The 20,925-nt window shown below is 42.8% G+C and overlaps 1 protein-coding gene across 1 annotated transcript in view; it reads right to left on the bottom strand.

The window, feature by feature from the left end:
* Window positions 1–16,282: 16,282 nt before the first annotated feature.
* The window catches only part of DNAJC21 (DnaJ heat shock protein family (Hsp40) member C21), a 28,054-nt gene continuing 23,411 nt past the window's right edge, over window positions 16,283–20,925 (bottom strand). Inside the window, exons 11-12 of the mRNA XM_066244277.1 lie at window positions 17,427–17,502; window positions 16,283–16,759 (exon numbers count right to left, since the gene is read on the bottom strand). Of these exons, the coding sequence (XP_066100374.1) occupies window positions 16,595–16,759; window positions 17,427–17,502 (241 nt within the window). The 3' untranslated portion in view covers window positions 16,283–16,594. The remainder of the gene's footprint in view (window positions 16,760–17,426; window positions 17,503–20,925) is intronic.

The following is a 20,925-nucleotide window of genomic DNA, read 5'->3' as shown; positions in this document are numbered from 1 at the left end:
TGCATCTATTGAAATTATCATGTGGTTTTTCTCCTTCCTTTTTTTTATGTGATGAATCACATTGATTGATTTGCGAATATTGTACCAGCCTTGCCTCCCAAGAATAAATCCCACTTGATCGTGGTGTATGATTTTTTTCATATATTGCTGGATCCAGTTTGCTAATATTTTGTTGAGGATTTTTGCATCTAAATTCATCAGGGATATTGGCCTATAATTTTCTGTCTTTGTGTTGTCTTTGCCTGGTTTTGGAATCAGAATTATGCTCATAAAAGGAGCTTGGAAGTCTTCCTTCCTCTTGAATTTTTTGAAATAGCTTGAGAAGGATAGGAGTTAGTTCTTCTTTGAATATTTGGTAGAATTCACTTGTGAAGCCATCATGCCCAGGACTTTTCTTTTTTGGGAGTTTTTTGATAACTGTTTCAATCTCATTTGTTGTAATTGGTCTGTTTAGGTTTTCTGATTCTTCCAGATTAATTTTTGGAAGATTATATGTTTCAAGGAATTTGTCCATTTCATCTAGGTTGTCTAGTTTTTTGGCGTACAGTTCTTCATAGTATTTTCTTACAATATTTTGTATTTCTGTTGTGTCAGTTGTTATTTCTCCACTCTCGTTTCTAATTTTATTTATTTGAGTCCTCTCTCTTGTTTTCTTGGTGAGCCTTTAACTTTTTTTTAACCTCACTGTGTTCCCAAGCATGTCACTACTTGCCCTTCCTACTGGCTGAGTTGTCTTGGGAACTGAGTGAGACACTATAATAGATTGTAAAAGTGCTTTGCAAACTAATGAGTTATGCAAATCGATATTTCTTCACTTCAGTCTACATATCTCTTCTTTCCTTCACTACAAAATATCCCCAAAGCAGTTTGGGGCTTTTTTTTTACACGTCCTTATCTCCAATCAATGCCTCAACCACTACATCTCATTCTTTGAAAACTGCCTTCACAAAAGGCCACCTTATGGCCCAAACTTAGTGTTTCCTTGCAATGTTTTTCCTAAACTTCTGCTCCTTCTTGAGTAGGATTTCCTTGGCTTTGGCAATGTGGTCCTTCTATCTCAGAAGGCTCCTTCTGTCTTTTGCCCGGCAACTCCTCACCTACAAGGCTCCATCCTGGGCCCTCTCTTCTTCCATAGTACAGTCTCTCCCTGTAGGCAACCTCATCACTGTGGAAAAATCACCTGTCTTGTCTACGCTGATTGACTTCTAAATACTCATCTTCAGTCTCAACCTTTTTTCAGAGCCCAAACCCAAACAAATCCCTTCTTGATCAATGGCAGTTACTTTGTCTCGGGCTTTTACTCATTATTTTTCTCCAAGTTATTTCTCCTTCCTATGACTAAGTCTCATGAACACTTGGTATGACATAATTTTTTCAATATGGCCCAATTATGCCAAAGTTGCCTTAATTTGGACCATCATCATCTCTCCTAAGCTACTTCAATTGCCTCCTATCTGGTCTTCTGGACTCCTTCCCAATCCATCCTCTACACTGATACCAAAGCCACTTACTGAAAGGATAAGTATGATCACATCTCTTATCTCCTGAAGCCTTTGAGGGCCCCCTCTTGCCTGTGGAACCAAGTCCAGACTCCAGCTATTATGGTATCCCAGAGCCTTCACACTTTGTCCCCAAACCACTTTTTATAGCTTTACCCCCACCATTCTGTCCATGTCATACATGATGTTTCTCTGTCCCTATGGGTCACTCCACCTGGAACGTTCTTCCCTCACCCCCCCCATTTTTAGTGGAAATTATGGGGTCTGGAAGATTGAACAAGAAAGTCAACCCTACCTGACCAGGCAGTGGTGCAGTGGATAGAGTGTTGGACTGGGATGCAGAGGACCCAGGTTCAAATCCCCAAGGTCACTGGCTTGAACATGGGCTCACCAGTTTGAGCACAGGGTGACCAGCTTCAGTGTGGGATTATAGACATGACCCCATGGTTACTGGCTTGAGCCCAAAGGTTGCTGGCTTGAAACCCAGGGTAGCTAGTTTGAGCCCAAGATCACTGGCTTGAGCCCAAGATCGCTAGCTTGAGCAAGGGGTCACTCGGTCTGCTGTAGCCCCCCAGTCAAGGCACATATGAGAAAGCAATCAATGAACAACTAAGGAGACTAAGAAGCAACAATGAAGAATTGATGCTTCTCATCTCTCTCTCTCTTCCTGCTAGTCTGTCCCTATCTGTCCCTCTTTGTCTCTCTGTCTCTGTCACAAAAAAAGCCAAACCTGACTTCTTAGTTATTCTTTAAAGCCTTCCTACTTTCAATGTTCCTTTTCTTTTGAGATAAAGAAAAGGGAAGAACGTTAAAAATAAATTTATAAAAAAATAAATAAATGTATAACCATTTAGGAATTTAGTAACATAAGAAGAGAAAGCAATAAAACAAATTTAAATCAAGAACAAAAACAAAAGAAGTTTTCATGCTGAGTTGCAAAGATCTCCGTGACAGCCAGGGCCTTGTCTCCTGGAGAAAAGGGGCTGAAGATGTTTGTTATTGAAATCAACTCATAAACAAGCTCCCTGTGGCTTCCCAAGTCCTACAGGACTGTGTGTATACTGACAGTACCCTGCTAGTCTCTTGTCTCTGGGGGACCTGACAGTAAAACTCAGCAATGGAATTCCGAAGGTAGCCAGGCCCTGGGTCTCACCCCTTCACCATGCAGGTCACATGGCTCTATCTGAGCACCTGTTGATCGGGACAAGCTGCTCCTCTTTCTCCACCCCACAGTTGGGGATGTAAGATGCCTAAGCCACCAGAGGCACGGAGCAGGAGGGGCCAACATGGCGGCCTAAGAGCCTGTATTATTTCTTTCACTAACTCGTTGACAAGCATGATGGTTTCTTCCTTCTTCCCATTTGGAGCCGTGGGCAGAGTTTAGCACCCCCACTTCTCCCCCCCCTTTCTGCCGTTCCCGTCGGAGTTGGGAGTGAGCTGGCTTGCACAAGGCAGACAGCCCACGTTCCTGCCAAGCTCTTTTATTTCCTTTCCTGTGAAAACTGCTAAAAAGGATGAACACTCGGCTCAAGTCAACTTTTCTCCACACAAGGAACATGCTGATGGTTAATCATGTGATTAGGATATAACATCAAAATACTGGCAACTGTCTAAACACCCTTGGAATGTCAATCCACTCAGGAGGGGGGTAATAATCACATGGAGCTTTGGCTGTAGTATAACCACCATACCATTAATAATAATTATGATAAAGGGTCATAAAATAACGCTAGTAATTCATAATTCAGCAATAAACTAGGCTCTTGTTATAAAACTCCTCTTTATAAAGACTATATCAGTGCAGTTTTTAACTCCCCCATCATTCAAGCTAATCTCAGAAAGTACAGGAGGACTCAATTCTTCTTCTGCCTTCACATCCCCCTGAAATCTCACCTTGCCTGCAAAGACCCATAAAGGATTCCTAGTAACCCTTCACCACTTCACCATGGGGTGTTCGAGCAGCACATCACTGTCACACAGGCTGCTGACCTGAGTCAGCACATTGCTCCGGGCTAATTCAAGCTGAAGCCTCACTTCCAGCTGAGGCGCCACTAGGAAACATGGCACTTCTCTGCCTTAGTAAATGTGGGAACAGGAGAATCCACACTGCATCAAACACAAAGGGCCCCTAACTTAGTAGGAGTGGAGACAGAAACAAAAGCTTCAATCTCCCAATCTCTCCGGGTTTCGGAAAATAAAAGGCCAGCTGGGTGTGCCTGTGGCCAATGCAGGAGTGTCTGGTGTGACGAATGCGCTGTGCTGGCCAACGTGCTGGACAGCATGAAGGTGGGTGTCAGCGATGAGGCTAATCAAAAACTGGTTGGGAGGGTCACTGCAGGGAATAACAAAGGGAAACATGAACTTATAATTAGATGGGGACAACACGAAGGAATGGCGGAAGCCACACAAGCTCTCCAGTTGATTTGTTCTGGGCAAAGTAACCACTCTGAGCTGAAGCTTTCTGGAGTCTATAAAAGTGTAATCTAACCCCATGGGAACCTTGTGAGGTTTAACTAAGAAAACACACGGGCAGCTGCTCAATGAACATGAACTCTTCCTAGCGTCCTTTGCCTTTTGACACAGAACTTCCATAGGTGGTGTGAGGTCGGTTGGTAATGGGGAAAAGTCACATGGAGAACCAGGTCTGGGGACTTTGGCCGGAACCACCCACACCCTTGCCCGCCAAAAGAAATGGCCCAGGAGCATTTTGAAAAAGAACAACTGTCTGTCAGCCAATGAAATTTCACCACCACCCTACCGACGCTATAAATTACCCTCAGGCAGGAGAAGCTGCAAGACTTCTCTGGCCCCTGTCTTGCAGACCAGTGAACCTTGCCTGGGAGCGCTCTAAATAAAGCTTTTGCTTGTCCACACTTGGTGGCTACGTCCTTCTTTCTTCCTTGGTGGAAAATACCTTACAGATGGTGCTTGGTTCATGCCACCTTGGGCTAATATGTATTCTTGTATATACAGTGTGTCCGTAAGTCATGGTGCACTTTTGACCGGTCACAGGAAAGCAACAAAAGATAATAGAAATGTGAAATCTGCACCAAATAAAAGGAAAACTCTCCCAGTTTCATACCTATTCAGTGCAGTTCGATGTGGGCTCATGCACAGAGTTTTTAGGGCTCCTGAGGTAGCTATCCCGTATAGCCTCTCTACAGACTCGTCACTGACTGATGGCCTACCAGAACGGGGTTTCTCCACCAAACTGCCGGTTTCCTTCAACTGCTTATCCCACTGAGTAATGTTATTCCTACGTGGTGGCGCTTCATTATAAATGCGTCGATATTCACGTTGCACTTTGGTCATGGATTCGAATTTAGTGAGCCACAGAACACACTGAACTTTCCTCTGTACCGTCCACATCTCGACTGGCATGGCTGTGGGCTGCTCCACTGTATACACAGTGTTACATCATCATCTGTGCATGTGCACATGCTGTCACATCATCCTACAGAAACTGGGAGGGTTTTCCTTTTATTTGGTGCAGATTTCACATTTCTATCATCTTTTGTTGCTTTCCTGTGACCGATCAAAAGTGCACCATGACTTTACGGACACACTGTATATATATTTACAATATACATATAATATGTATTTAGAAACATAATATGTAACTATTTATAGAAATATATGCAGTATAAATAAAGGTATGTATTTAGAAACAGAGATTTAGAAATCTCAGGCATTGGGTTTTGTTTAGTTTGCTCCCAGTGCTGGTGTATCAGAGATTTTTTACCTCAACCTTGTTTTTCCCCTCTCTGTATACTTTATGTGGGTGGTTTCATCCATTATCTGTGATGGCTTTACTCATTGAGATGCTGAGGATTCCCAAATATCTCCAGGGCAACTCCTGCTGTCAGCAACTCCTTGAACATCTTCCCCTGAGTGGCTACTAGTTCTCACAGTCCTTCCTGGGTGCATATGCTCTCCTGGCTGTAGGAGGTGTTCTTTGAACTACTCGCCTTCTTGCTTTGAGCTGTCCCATTTACAGGCTGACCAGAGCTTTCTCTCAACTCTCACTGCCCCAGCCCTGACTGTTGTGGCTGATTGGGAGTTACATTGCCACCTCTTGGCACACTTTGGGCCTCCGCTGTCCTGCTCATTGCTCTGTTCCCTCCAGTGTTACATTGCCCAGACCGACAGTCAATATCCTTATCTATGGAGAGGTAAACTGGCTATTTGTGTTATCTAACTCTCTGCTCTAGTGAAAGCTCTACTTGCAAGCATCATTGCTTGCTACATGAAGCAAATTTTTAAAAAGCAAGAAGTAGGAGGAAAGAGTAGAAATTATGCCAGAAATAAAATATTTTGGGTTTTTTCTTCCTATAACAGTACTGGGGGTGAGGAACATCTATACAGTATGTGACTCCAGCAGAGCTGGCATCAAAGCCCGTGTCGCAGCTGAGTGGACCCCAGCTAGTTCCATTTGGCACCCGCACCCACCAGGACCTGGTGCAGGGGCCTGAGCCATGGTCCTTGGGCAATCCTGTGCCTGTTCTACCAACCTGAGCAGGGTAGCCCTCTTCATTTTATCCCTAAAATCAACTCCTAGATCCTGGGACCCATCTCTAGTAAACCCCCTGCTTCCTTTTTAAAGCAATAGCCCACCCTTTGTTGTTGTTTTAAGCAGGGAGCTCCTTCCCTTACCAAGACCGTTACCTTCCTCTACCTCTTTACCTGTTCTCGTGTTTATTCAAGCAGAATTTTTACAGCCAAAGTCACCTCCTACCTTACTACCCTAACCGTCCCAGAAGAATAGCAGAGAGGGGCGGTAGGTTTTGGTACAAGGAAGCAAGAAGCATTTTTCTTCAATCTTTCCAGTGCAGCAAAGAAAATGAAGAAACAGTTTAGTTTCTATATTAAATTTCTGCAGATTAAGATTTTGCTACTCTTGCACCCCCATGTTTATGGCAGCGTTGTTTACAATAGCCAAGATCTGGAAACAGCCCAAGTGTCCCCCAGTAGACGAATGGATTAAAAAGCTTTGGTACATATACACAATGGAATACTATGGGGTCATGAAAAAGAAGGAAATCTTACTTTTTGCGACAACATGGATGGACCTGGAAACTATTATGTTAAGTGAAATAAGCCAGGCAGAGAAAGAAAAATATCATATGACCTCACTCATCTGAGGAATCTGATGAACAATATGAACTAAGGAGCGGAATAGAGACAGAGACAGAATCAAAGGATCCAGAAGGAAAGTGGACAGAGGGAAAGGGAATGATAGGGTGATAGGATGGGATGAGAGCAGAAAAGCAAATCCTGGAGAGAAGGGGGGAGGGCGTTATGGGAAGGGGGGCAGGGGGATGGGAGGATGTATTCGGGGGGACACTAGAATCTATGTAAACACAATAAATTAATAATAATAAAAAAAGATTTTGCTACTCTTGCCTGGCTGGTGGTAGCACATTAAATACAGCATCAACCTGAGATGCTGAGGTGCCAGGTTCAAAACTCCAAGGTTGCAGGCTTGAGCACGGGCTCATCTGGCTTGAGCACAGCTTCATCAGCTTGAGCAAGGGGTCAATGACTTGGCTTGAGCCCCCAGGTCCAGACACATATGAGAAGCACTCAATGAACAACTAAAAGTGACGCAACTTTGAGTTGATACTTCTTATCTCTCTCCCTTCCTGTCTCTCTCCCTCTCTCTCAAAAGAAACTTTCTTGATACTCTTAAAAATACATTTCAGAAATGTATGCTAATATTTGAAAAAATTGAAAAAGAAGAACAAACTTGGAGAAGTAATACTTTCTGTTTTCAAAACTTACTACAAGTTATAGTAATTAAAACTGTGTGGTACTAACATAAAGACATATAGGCCAATAGAATAAATGAGAAAGCCCAGGAAAAATTCCTTGCATATATGGTCAATTACATTTTGACAAGGGTGCCAAGATCATTCTGTGGAGAAAAAATAATCTTTTCAAAAAATGGTGCAGGAAAAACTGGATATCTATATGCAAAAGAATGAAGTGAGACTCTTCCCTTACAACAGATACAAAAAAATAACCAAATGGAGTCAAGACTTAAGCATAAAAGCTAAAACTATGAAAAGCTTAAAAGAAAACATAGGTTAAAAAGTCTTTATGACATTCAACTTGACAACAATTTGTTGGCTATAGCAGCAACAAAAGAAAAAATAAATTGGGCCTATTTAAAATTAAAAACTTGTGCATCAAAAGGCACTATCAAAATAATGAAGGCCCTGGTGGGTTGGCTCAGTGGTGAAGCATTGGCTTGGCATGTGGAAGTCCTGGGTTTGATTCCTGGCCAGGGCACACAGGAGAAGAAACCATCTGCTTCTGCACTCCTTCTCTTGCCCGCCTCTCTCTCTCTCTCTCTCTCTCTCTCTCTCTCTCTCTCTCTCTCCTCCCCTCCTGCAGCCATGACTCAATTGGAGTGTGTTGGCCCCAGGCATGGCACTGAGGATGGCTCCATGGCCTCAGCCTCAGATGCTAAAAAATTGCTCCTATTGCTACAGAGCATCGCCCCCTAGTGGGCTTGCCAGGTGGATCCTGGTCAGGGTGCATGTGGGAGTCTGTCTTTGCCTCCCCTCCTCTTGCTAAATAAAAAAAAGAGAGAGAAAATGGAGACAGACCGCAGTGAGAGAGAATATATTATAAATCATTTATCTGACAAGGACTAAATATCCACAATATATATAAGGAACTCCTACACCTCAACAACAAAACCCAATTCAAAACGGGCAAAGGACTTGAACAGACACATGTCCAAAGATGATAGATAAGTGGCAATAAATACATTAAAAAATTGTTCAACATCACTTGTCATTAGGGAAATAAAACTCAAAACCACCCAGAGATACTAGTCATACCATTAGTTATAACATTAGGATATGTATTATTTAAAACAGGGGTCCCCAAACTACAGCCCATCCACGGGCCGCATGCGGCCCCCTGAGGCCATTTATCCGGCCCCCGCCGCACTTCCAGAAGGAGCACTTCTTTCATTGGTGGTCAGTGAGAGGAGCATAGTTCCCACTGAAATACTGGTCAATTTGTTGATTTAAATTTACTTGTTCTTTATTTTAAATATTGTATTTGTTCCTGTTTTGTTTTTTTACTTTAAAATAAGATATGTGCAGTGTGCATAGGGATTTGTTCATAGTTTTTTTTATAGTCTGGCCCTCCAACAGTCTGAGGGACAGTGAACTGGCTGGCCCCCTGTGTAAAAAGTTTGGGGACCCCCGATTTAAAACAACAACAAACAAACAAGAAAACAGAAAAGAACAAGTATTGGTGAGGATATGTAGAAATTGGAATCCTTGTGCATTACTGGATATATTTTCCATTATGGAAAAAGAATGCTAATTCCCCAAAAAGTTAAACCCAGATATAAAATCAAACAATTTTATTTCTGGGTATATGCCCAAAAGAATTGAAAACAAGTATTCAAGCAGATACTTGTATAACTATGCTTTTATAGCAGCATAATTCAGAATAGCCAAAAGGTGGAACAACCCAACTGCTAACCTGAATGAATAGGCAGACAAAATGTGGCATATGACAAAAGGGAATAGTATTGTCTTAAAAAGGAAGGACTCCTAATGCATGCCACAACATAATGAACCTTGAAAATGTTATGCTAAGATGAAATGAGCCAGTCACAAAAGGACAAATATAGTATGGTTCCACTTCTATCAGGTGCGTGTAGTAGGCAAATTCATAGAGACAGAAAGCAGAATAGAGGTTACTATGTTGGGGGAGGAGGGAATGGGGAAATATTGCTGAAGTCGAGTTTTTGAGAGAATGATGAAAAGTTTCTAAAAATGGGTAGTAGTGATAGTTGTGCAACATTGTGAATGGGCTTACTATCACCGAATTGTACATTTAAAATGAGTGAAATGATAAATTTTACAATAATTTTTAAGATTTTTGAAATGAACATATTCATGTAAGGGAGTTCTTCCACCAAGACTAGAGTAAAAAATTAATAGAGATCGATTGTGTAAGTGACTGTAATGACAGAGATTTAATTGCTTTAAAGTAAACAGATGCCCTGGTCAGTTGGCTAAGTGGTAGAGTGTTGGTCTGGCGTGTGGATGTCCAAGGTTCTATTCCTGGTCAGGGCACACAGAAGAAGCGTCCATCTGATTCTCCACCCCTCCCCTCCTCTCTCTCTCTCTCTCTTTCTCCTGCAGCCATGGCTCGATTGATTCGAGCAAATTGGTCCCGGGCTTGAGGATGGCTCTGTGAAGCCTTTGCCTCAGGTGCTAAAAATAGCTTGGTTGGGAACATGGCCCCAAATGGGCAGAGCATTGGCCCCAGACAGGGGTAACTGGGTGGATTCCAGTCTGGGTACAATTGGGAATCTATCTCCCCTCCTCTCACTTGGAAAAGAATAATAAAAAAAAAAAAGTAAACAGACTCACTTCACATCTAGGTGAGAAAAAAATGTTCACTGTAGCACAAATAACTCATGTCTTTTCTTCATATATAGGTTTCTTAATACCAGACGTTGGTCTCAAATTCTTCTTGGTACAAGGCACCAATACAAACACTAAAAATGGTAAGACACAGCATTGGTGCTGGGCCACTGTCCACTGTGCACCATTACCAAATTAAGAGACTTTCCTCTGCAGCAGTGCTCTCCTCTGTAAAATGATCAGGTTGAACTAGATAATCTCAGAAGTCACTATCAGCTCTAGCATCTTGCTGCTCCCTGAAATTTTAAAGCAACAGCAGCAGGACACAGTAAGAGGGCTTCAATTTAGTCAGTCCTGGAGACAGAGCTGCAGTGAGTTCTTGCGGCGCCTGAGCTCAGGTGATGTTGGGCGAACTTGCTCAGCCCCGAGTTCTAAAAGTCACCAGGCAAGCAGGCATGTGCCTAGCGGCTGTCAGGATGCCGGAGTGGTGCTCAGGATGTAGAAATTGGAAAGTGAGTCTCTCAGACTTGAGAATGTGGAAGACTTCCTATTTTTAAAGGTGTCAATCAACGTCTCAGGCTTCTTTGGAAGGCTCCACACCAGGCATGAGCTGGGCACAGGGCACACTCCAGAACCACACGGCTTATGGTTTCTTGGCACTCTGGATGCCAGTCGGCTCTCAGATCACACTGTTTTCCATCTTACGGCAAAACACTAATGGAACATGAGTGAGTCCCAGGCACACATGAGAAACGATCCAGATGAAGAGGAATCATACGTCATGCACCCTTTAAAATGATACTGATGATATAACTTAACATAGAACATGTGCACATTAAGTGAGAAACGAGTTCTAAAACAGAATCCAGAGGACAAGTTGTTTTTTAAAATTATCTGTCACTACAATGTCACAATGAAAAACTCAGTCTTGGAAATGTATGTTGCACTGTGGTATGCGTGGGATTCCAGGGTAGGGCTGTCTTCTTTACATTATTCTGGAGATTTCCCTAAGAGAGCTTTCTAATTCCATTATTAACACACATAAAATTTTCAAACTAAAATAAAATCAGCTTTGGCAAAAAGCGTTGCTCCTTTCTGAATAAAAATTCAATTCCCAAGTAGAAACAGGACAAATTGTTCCTGACAATCTTGCCAGCATTACAAGAGCATGACTTTTAAGACACTCAAGTACTTCCCAACTGTCAGTCTGGCAGGTTAGAACAAAGTGTTATTGTGAGAATTAAGAACAGTGAACTCAGTGCACACGGAGCTGTTGCAAAAACAAGGCTGCCAATATGAAAGCATCCAAGAGCGTTCAAGTGGCTGGGACAGGTGGAGTGGCGTGGGCTTGCTCACCAGGAGGCCCTGTCATCAAGCTGCTAGCAACTCCAGAACTGCAGCTAGAAAACCCCAGCCCAGGGCCTGCTGTCACTCAGGGACCCTCCCCGCCAGTCCGGCTGTCCTACTCCAGGCCTCCTTCTGTGGCACATCTGACAGACTAAGCAAGCGCAGAACGGGGAGCTCCCTACATCCTAAGACACTGATTCTACTGTTGGATGAAACAGTTGGAAATTCTGCTTCATAATATGCTGAGACTACTGTTATCTTTGAACTTACCAAAGTATGAGTTCTTATTAAATTTGAAAAGTACTCAGAGATACATATATATATACACACATACCATTTTATCTACATTCTAAGAGATACTATGACCTTTTCATTTTTTTCAAATTGTTAGAAACTGACATTCAAATTATTTGTAGGGCAAAGGCTAATTTGAGCCTTTTCTATTTTCAAAAGATACTTTGTATCTGAAAGGACATTAACAATGCTGGGGCCCTGATTGGTTTTATCAGTAATTATCTGTACAAATGCAATGAGCCTTTTAACATAATCAGGTTCACTGACCTTCAAGACAGTTTCCATCAGCTGGGAAGGAAGTATTCTAGGTGGCTTTGTGCCTAACAAAAACTCTGAATGCGAAGAAAGGGAGAGCGAATGTTGAGAGACAAGTAGTAGTAGTAGCCTTTGCCACAATGTGCTTATGGAATATGCCAGGTATACAATATAGATCTTAAACCCTTTATCTCCCCTTTCATGAGGGTATATTTCCTGTCAGCAAGAAGTGGAACATTAATTTGTACTTTTCCAGATGTTTCAAATATTTTACGAAAACCACAGTAGTAAACCCTCATTACCTACTGCCCAGAATTAACAAATGCTACAATTTTTCCTTCAGATCCCTAAAAAATGGACTCTGATGGGGTCCCTTCTGCTGACACACCCATTCCATTCCTCTCTTCCTTTCTGGTATTATCTTCCTGAATGACGTGTTTCCCATTGATGTTTCTATATTTTCTCTTTATAAAAAACTGCACAAATCGCATACATTTCATCTTCTGAGAGATCATTCAATATTTTCCCAAGGGCTATCTGTAATATTACAGATCAAGTTCATTAATTTTAACTATAACTAGGCCACAATTTATCCATTTCCTGGCTCACAGACAATTAAGAGTATTTCCAAATTTTCCCAATAAACAATTCAGCTGGGAACATCCACGTAAGTCTCCTTGTTCACACGCGCATGGGTTCCTGACAGTACTGCTTCTCAAGGTTTGAGGAGCATCTGAATCTCCTGAGAAATCCTGTCCCCACACATTCCCACTCGGCAGGTCTGCGGTGGGGCCTGAAAGCCATGTCCACTGAGCTGCCCCATGAAGCCCATGCTGCTGCCGTGTGCACACTGTGAGAAGTGAGACAACAGGTACACCTGTAGAGCGGAGGGTCCTAGTGTACACCTACCTACAACTTGTATAAATCATCAAATTAAATCAATTTTATTGCCAAAGAAATGAATGTGTTCTTTCTCCATCCTCACCAACACTTGCATCTTATGAGACCTTTTGTCTTTTGCCAATCTGAAAGTATGAAACAATGATTAAATCGTATTTCCCTGATTATCGGTGACAATGATCACCTTTTCACATTGACCAAACTTCTTCTACTCACATATTTTACCTGTTTTCCAAATGAAGTAGTTTTAAGTGTGGTCTGAGGACCCTGGGGGGGGGAGGGTCTGGGGGGGGGGGGTCCACAAGGTCCTTTCTGTTCCAGTTTCCTATCAGGTGAAGTTTGATTTTCTTCATTTACTTTAACCAAAACGCAGAGCAACAACAGACTGACTAAAGCACACGAGAACCCAGCTGTCCCCTACTAAGCCAGACAGTAAAGACAGTTCTAAAAACGTAAAACAAAGCCTCTCTTCTCAATAAAATTGTTTTGAGTAAGTTGTTTTCCATAATTGTTACTTAACATGTATTATTTTAAAATAAACTCTTTAAATACAGTATTTTAATTTATAATGAGTAAACACCAATAGATACAACCTATGCACATAAAACTCTTTGGGGGTTCTCAATTCTTACCTGTATAAAGGGGTCTTGAGACCAAAAAGTTAAGTGAACTGCTTTACTAATGCATGGCTGTCACTTGGTCACTGGTCTGCAGGAGGTCCTTTTGTTTTAATGTACACTGGATCAGTCACAGGTAATGCAAGATTTTCTACCAGCCTGGGTGCCTGCTGTCCCCCAGAAGTTTTCGTTCCGACTGAGTCCTAGTTTCCCGTAGTGCTGTGCTTTTGCTAAGGGTGGTGTTCCCATTTTGAAACAGGGAGAGAGTCTCACTGGGCTTTACAGAGAGCCCCAGCTGTGGCCCACTGAGTGAATCGTGGAGAGGAAACAGGATATCCCCCTTAATGGGATTAATGTAAATTATGTGCTTACATATTTTAGAATATTCTGTTTTGCCTTGGACAAATAAAATCAAATGTCTGTGACTCACCAAAAAGAATACTTTACCCCTTGCCTGACCTGTGGTGGCGCAGTGGATAAAGCCTCGCTCGACCTGGAAATGCTGAGGTTGCCGGTTCAAAACCCTGGGCTTGCCCGGTCAAGGCACATATGGGAGTTGAAGCTTCCTGCTCCTCCCCCTTCTCTCCCTCTCCCTCTCTCTCTCCTCTAAAATGAATAAATAAATAAAAATAATTTAAAAAAAAAAAAGAATACTTTACCCTTGGCATATGTTCGTTTTCCTCTCTAGAAGTAGGTTAGGAAGAAAATTCCTATAAAATTTTTATTATTATTTTTTAAATTTATTCATTTTAGAGAGGAGCGTGAGAGTAGGGGGGGGGGAGAAAGAGAGAGCGAGAGAGAGAGAGGAGCAGGAAGCATCAACTCCCATATGTGCCTTGACCAGGCAAGCCCAGGGTTTTGAACCGGTGACCTCAGTGTTCCAAGTCAACGCTTTATTCACTGTGCCACCACAGGTCAGGCCAAATTCCTATAAAATTTAATGCATGTTTAATTCAACATGTACACTTCTGTCTACAAATATTTTAACGGGAAAAAACTTGCTTTTGTATTTAAAAAGCACTTTCATATATTCTCCTTCATTTGACCTTCAGAATAATCCTGTATGATAAATGGGAACATTATTATGCAAAGAACTAAGTCAGAGATAAGGAAAATGCTGCTCAAAGAAGTTAAAGGATTTTATAGCATCATGCACATAGGATTAGAAATGAGATCTAACTTTCAGTCACAACTGATGAAGATCCCTTAAAAATGATTGATTTTTGCCAATCAGAGTAAAAGTGACAAGTAACCCCAATCAGTCCTCACATGAAGCAGAAACAAATTAAACACCTGCATGGCTTGTACAAAGGGAAGCAAGGAACGTCTGAGAGCATTTGCAAGACAGTCTCTGCCTTTCAAGATGACTTCATGCTTTTATGCTTGCCTGGTCATCCGTATTTCTATTTCATAATTATGGGCAACTCATCTAGTTCAAATTAGAGTAAGAGAGACTGTTCAGATGGAGCCTGGAAGAGACCAAACATGGAAAACTGTAGGGCATCTCCCCTAGAGGAACCAATAGAGAGGGGAAACAACAGTGAGGAGAGATTAGTGATAAGTTAGACACAGAAAGGGAAGAAAGTAAAGAAAATATATGTATCTCTAAACGAAATAGAAAAAAGTAAAAAATTAAGGTATAAAAGCACACTTTCAAGTCAATGGCAGAATGAACCCCATCAACACTATCCATGAGGCTTTCAGAAAAGACTGACATCAGGGACTCATGTTTTCGAGTTTATACATAACTGCAGATCCCTTCCTTTGAAGAGTCAAGGATATTAAGGAGAAAAATAACTTCACTGAACAGAAAGTATGTATGTCAAGCTAGCGAGTTCAAAGTCACTTTCAAGACCATTTGAAAGAATCACCTATTTAGTCCATCCTAAAAACTGACTCATCACTGAAGATATACTTGACCACACTCACTTATAATAACTCTCCATATCTTTTTTTTTTTCTTTTTGTATTTTTCTGAAGCTGGAAACGGGGAGAGACAGTCAGACAGACTCCCACATGCGCCCGACCGGGATCCACCCGGCACGCCCACCAGGGGCGACGCTCTGCCCACCAGGGGGCGATGCTCTGCCCCTCCAGGGCGTCGCTCTGCGGTGACCAGAGCCACTCTAGCGCCTGGGGCAGAGGCCAAGGAGCCATCCCCAGCGCCCGGGCCATCTTTGCTCCAATGGAGCCTTGGCTGCGGGAGGGGAAGAGAGAGACAGAGAGGAAGGAGGGGGGGTGGAGAAGCAAATGGGTGCTTCTCCTATGTGCCCTGGCCGGGAATCAAACCCGGGTCCCCCCGCACGCCAGGCCAACGCTCTACCGCTGAGCCAACCGGCCAGGGCCTCCATATATCTTTGAATTTAATATTCATCTTGGCAACAGAATAGATGGCATAAATATCAGCCCTATTCAAAAATCTTTCATTTAAAAAAGCTTTTCTTCATTAAATGATGTAAAAAAATAAATTTAAAAATTTCTGAAAACAGTGCAGAGTCCAAGGCAGAATGTCCCTTGTTAAAATGTCAGTATAAATTCTCAACCATCTGCTACCTCCATCAATCATGCTTCACAGCTGTCTCTGTGCCTGAGGAGGCAGCACTGTATAAATTAATTTGCTTCCACCTCCACAGCTCAAATCAAAGCAAAAAAACCCAAGATGTATCTTGTTGATAATAACCAGTAAAATCTCAAATTAAATTAACATAATTTACCTTTGAGAGATACTACTCTTGAAACACAACCACATATGTTCAATTAATTTCTACCTTTCATTGTCCTTGAGGGGAAAAAATACAGTAATCAACGTTATTAGAAAATTTTTGAAAATTAGAACTGGAGTCATGGTACTAGATGGGGAAAAAAAATCTATGATGATTTTAAAACGATCTAAAGTCATCAACAAAGCTTTGAATCATATAAAAATACTTCTTAGGAAATTCACAGAACAAAACAGAAATGGGCATTTGTATGTGTTAAAATAATTTAATTCTCCCTGTACATTTCTGTCCATATGAGCCAACAGAAATAAAGAATGTGTACTTTACAATATTTACGTGTTGTGAGAGATTCAAGTCAATTCAGATGGCAAAAGTAGAATTCAATCACTAATGAAATGTTTAAAAATATATATTAAACGGAAAAATGTCTTTACAAGATAAAAAATAATCTTCCACAATGCAATAAATTGCTGATCACTGAAATTTTAACTCTTTAGATGATTTCAGTTCAGTTTTTGGTTTCAAAATCTAGAGACAAAGAGAAAAAAGCGTTGGCAGAATGTCTATCTGTTTTTACGTTTCTCTTTCTTGCTTCGACTACTTGCTACACCATTCAAAGATGCTGATGAAGGTGCTCTTGCATGACCTGTGGCCTTGAGATGTTCAAACAGTTTATTCCGGGATGGAAATTCACTATGGCAGGTTGTACAGCAAATAAGAACATCACTCTGAGAAGGGGGGAAAATCATAAATAAAAGCAAGTGTTATCTAAGAGCAACAGTGTATGTTTCCATGTCAAAAATAAATATTAAAAAACTGCAAAATGGAGATCTTTTAACAAAATGGACAGCTACCAAGACCGGCTCAAGAGAGGCAGCCATTCTTGGAAGTTAAGTCCAATGAACCAACAGCATCAACCTTAAGAATCCTGAGACATTCAATAGCATGCCCCCTATGCACTACACCGAGGCTTTAGATTTCAAAGTAATGGAAAACACAGTAGTACTTGTTCGTACAAGCCGCTATTTCCAATGTGCCTCCTTTTGTTTTAAAGAAGAAAATGTATAAATTCTACATTTGTCAAAGAAAAGTGCTGACAGGTCCAGTCCACACCTGTGCAGCAGGTGCAGAAGGCCTACCAAATCCAGTGTTTTTTAACCACTGGTCCGCCAGAAATTTCCTGCTGGTCCATGAAAGAGTTCACCACACCCTGATACTATATGAAGATTATAGACCCAATGATCTCAGTCAAATCCACTTATGCTCAGGGTGATTTCTGCCTTAGCAATCCCCAAAATAATTCTATTTTCACTGGTCCCAAAAGTAAAAAGGTTGAAAACTACTGGCTTAGATAACAAGAGCCACTGAAGAGATGTCAATGTAACGTTGACCTACCACTGTCTGTGGTTCAGTAGGTACTTTGACAGATTTTTTCATATCCTTGGCTTTCTTTCCTCTGGGTTTAGGAACACTAGAAAATAAGTGAAAGAATTAGCATAAACCAGTAATAATACACCCCTTCTGTCATTTTGTTTCCAAGAAGATCCAAAAGAATGACATGGATGACATGGCCTTAAAAGGCTAATTCATTAATTTTAATGGCCATAGAAATTAATATTCACACCTCAAATAAATAGCTTTAAAGAGCAACTTCAAAGATCACATTACAGATCGGATTTGACACAAAAATTAAGACATTTACTTAAAACAGTTGAAACTTAAGCTAAACTGAGACCCCTCAAAAATCTCTGAACTTTTATAGTATGTGGGTTTTTGTTAAAAAGCAAAGCACTTAATACTCCACTGATTGAAATGAACCATCGTCACAGCCAACCAGTATCGCTCACAGTCTACGACACCAGGTGCGGTTCCCCCAGCACAGCGTCCTGAACCGGATCCTGTCTGGTGCAGACAAACCCTCTGACGGCTTCACGATGAAGTGAGAGAATAAAGACGCTGTAATGCTCTTCTCATAAAATTTAATTTGTTCAACATAAAGGATTGTCCTTTATTAAGAGACTGAGTCCTTTCTGCTGACCTGGCGGGTCCCCCGTGCAGCCTTTAACCGGAAGCTGCCAGCCATGGTGAGTGTCCATCGCATTCCACTCTAACTCCTGACCTTGACTCGGTCTTCTCTATGGAGTTTACGTTCCTTAATCACTTCAGACTTTCCCTCACTTGTGCCAATCAAATTCCTAGGGTAAAATTTAAATGCAACTCTACTTAAAGAGCAGCGGACAGGGTAGGTTATAGGGAACATTTTATGATAACGCGGCCATACTCCTCAAGCAAAAACCCAGAGTCCGTACTGAGTTCAATGGCCTATACAGGCAGACCTCGTTTCACTGTGCGCCACAGAGACTGTGTGTTACAACCTGAAAGTGAGACCCTCCACCAGCAAACGATTACGACCCACTTTATTGCGGTGGTCTTGCCCTAACCCAACATTCTGAGGTCTGCCTGCCTGTGCACTTAAACAGTGCTGATTACGGGGTAACACAACATTGGGCGGGACTCGCCAGCTTTGAAAGCATCGAGAAAAGGACACAGTGACATAAAAGGCCACAATTAACAGTTACTAATTTACAAAATAGCACCCCAGATATGCCAGAAATATATGCAAGAAAACTCAGGATACTATTCCTGGAGAGTAATTTACCATTTTGTGAAAGAGGGCAGCTACATTCCTGAAGCTAATCTCTAAGAGCTTAATTTAAAAATAAAAAGGTACTCCAGATACACACGTTTTCTACTAAGAACTTAGCAGGTGGCCAGCATCAGTGCACGGTAGAGGGGCAGCAGCGGGCCCAGAAAGGCGCGTGCACTTGGGGGGTGTGTATATGTGTGTGTATGAGTGTGTGTGTCCCTGCACGGCACAGAAGCAGCAGAGGGCCCCAGAAAGGCGGCACACATTTGGGTGTATGTGTGTGTATGAGAATGTATGTGTGTCAGTGCAGGGCAGAGAGGCAGCAGAGGACCCCAGAAAGGCAGTGTGCACTCGGGGGGGGGGGGTGCGCGTGTAAGTGTGTGTGTGTGTGTGTGTGTGTACAAGTGTGTGTGTGCACGGCAGAGAAGCCGCAGAGGGCCCCAGAAGGCAGCGCACACTAAGGTGTGTGCGTGAGCGCATGTATGAGAGTGCGTGCATGCATGTACCCCAGCCCTGACACTCCTCAGCAGTGAAGAAGTCACTTGAACTCACCCAGTCTTACATTAGCAGTGAGCACCCTAGTCCTCCCCCTGAAAATCCCCACGAGGGGGTGATACGGAAAACAAGTGAGAAAATTCAGCTGTAGATGAAGGAGACAGGAGCCTGGAGACCCCACTTCAGCCCACCCCTCATGCCTACCAAGCAGGCCTTTACAAGTCCCCTGGGCCCCACGAAGCCCCTCTCTGGGTGCCATCAAGGAGTCGGGCAGACCAGGATTAAACACCTTTCCACTTACCAGCTTTTGTTCTCGGGCAGTCACTTGCCTGAGACTCAGTTTCTGCAGGTGTGAAGTGGAACAACTAGCATCAGAGTGGTGTCCAACTCCCCCTCCCAGGGTCCCACTCCCCAGCTGCAGCAGTCCCGGCTGCAGAGCCCCGCCTTCCTTTCTAACCACTGCAGCTCCCCAGGCCTCCACACGGGGCTCCCCTTACCCGTGCACCCAGCGTCCTCACAGCCCTACAGTCCTTCCGCTGCCCCCTCATTCTGCTCCGGTGTGGGGCACGGTCACCGAGGCTCCCACTTTACTGTCACATGAATTCTCACACAGTCCTAGGACAGGGACCTAAGGCTACTTACTCTTCAGCTCTTTCCTCAAAAAACTACTCTGCTCTAGAACAGTGTTTTTCAACCAGTGTGCCATGAGACATGGTCAGGTGTGCCGTGGGTAAATTAAACATGGGTCCCCAAACTACGGCCCGCGTGCTGGATACGGCCCGCGGAGGCTATTTATCTGGCCCGCCACCAGCCGCCTCCATCCGAACATAAACATTCCCCTCACAATCCCTCCAGCTATCAGCGACAGGAAGAGTGGAGGCACAGGGAACGCTCACTGACCAATCACCTTCTAGGATTCATCCTGACCACTAGTGATGAACCAATAGTAGGCTGCCTCTCATCCACACCCAGGAAGGGCCCCTCTGGGCTGCCGCGCACTTGTCATTGTGTGGCCGCAGCGAGTAGTTGAAGCTGCTACTCCTCCCCATGGTCCCGATTTCTAATCCTGCTCAGGACTGGAGGTAAATGTTGCCACCACTAGATGAAGCCTCAGCCTCAGCTGGTTATGTCTATCCTGATGGTGTATATAGATATTTGACCTTTTTCTTTTTAAAAGAGGCCCCCGCAGAGGGTGATAATACAATGCATCACAATGTTATCTATATTGTATATGGCCCCCTGAAGGGTCATCTTCTTAAAGAGCTCAAATCTCTATATACACCATCAAAACAGACAGAACCAAGGCCCCTTCACCCAGCTGACCATGGGATTTGAACCCACAACCTCAGGGAGAACTCTAGTATTTATCAGAATCCTTACCTAGAAAGCAAACTTCTCAATCTGACAGTAGAGATGCTCTGAGGACTTATGATGTTACACAAGTACCCAACATTTTCTAAAATTGATTTTGTCCAGTCTCTATATAGAGAGAGTATTTGCCAAATTGATTTGAACCCACAACCTTGATGAAAGCTCCAGTATCTATTAGCAGGACTGTATATATGAGGGGATTCATGGGACTATATATATGAGGGGTTACATGGGACTGTATATGAGGGGATACATGGGACTGTATATATGAGGTTACATGGGACTGTATATGAGGGGATGTTACATGGGACTGTATTTATAAGGGGATGTTACATGGGACTGTATATATGAGGGATGTTACATGGGACTATATATGAGGGG

Source organism: Saccopteryx bilineata, chromosome 1 (genome assembly GCF_036850765.1).
Source record: "Saccopteryx bilineata isolate mSacBil1 chromosome 1, mSacBil1_pri_phased_curated, whole genome shotgun sequence".
Taxonomy (NCBI): Eukaryota; Metazoa; Chordata; class Mammalia; order Chiroptera; family Emballonuridae; genus Saccopteryx; species Saccopteryx bilineata.
Note: the sequence above shows the minus strand (reverse complement) of the source record. Positions and strands in the feature narration are given on the sequence as shown.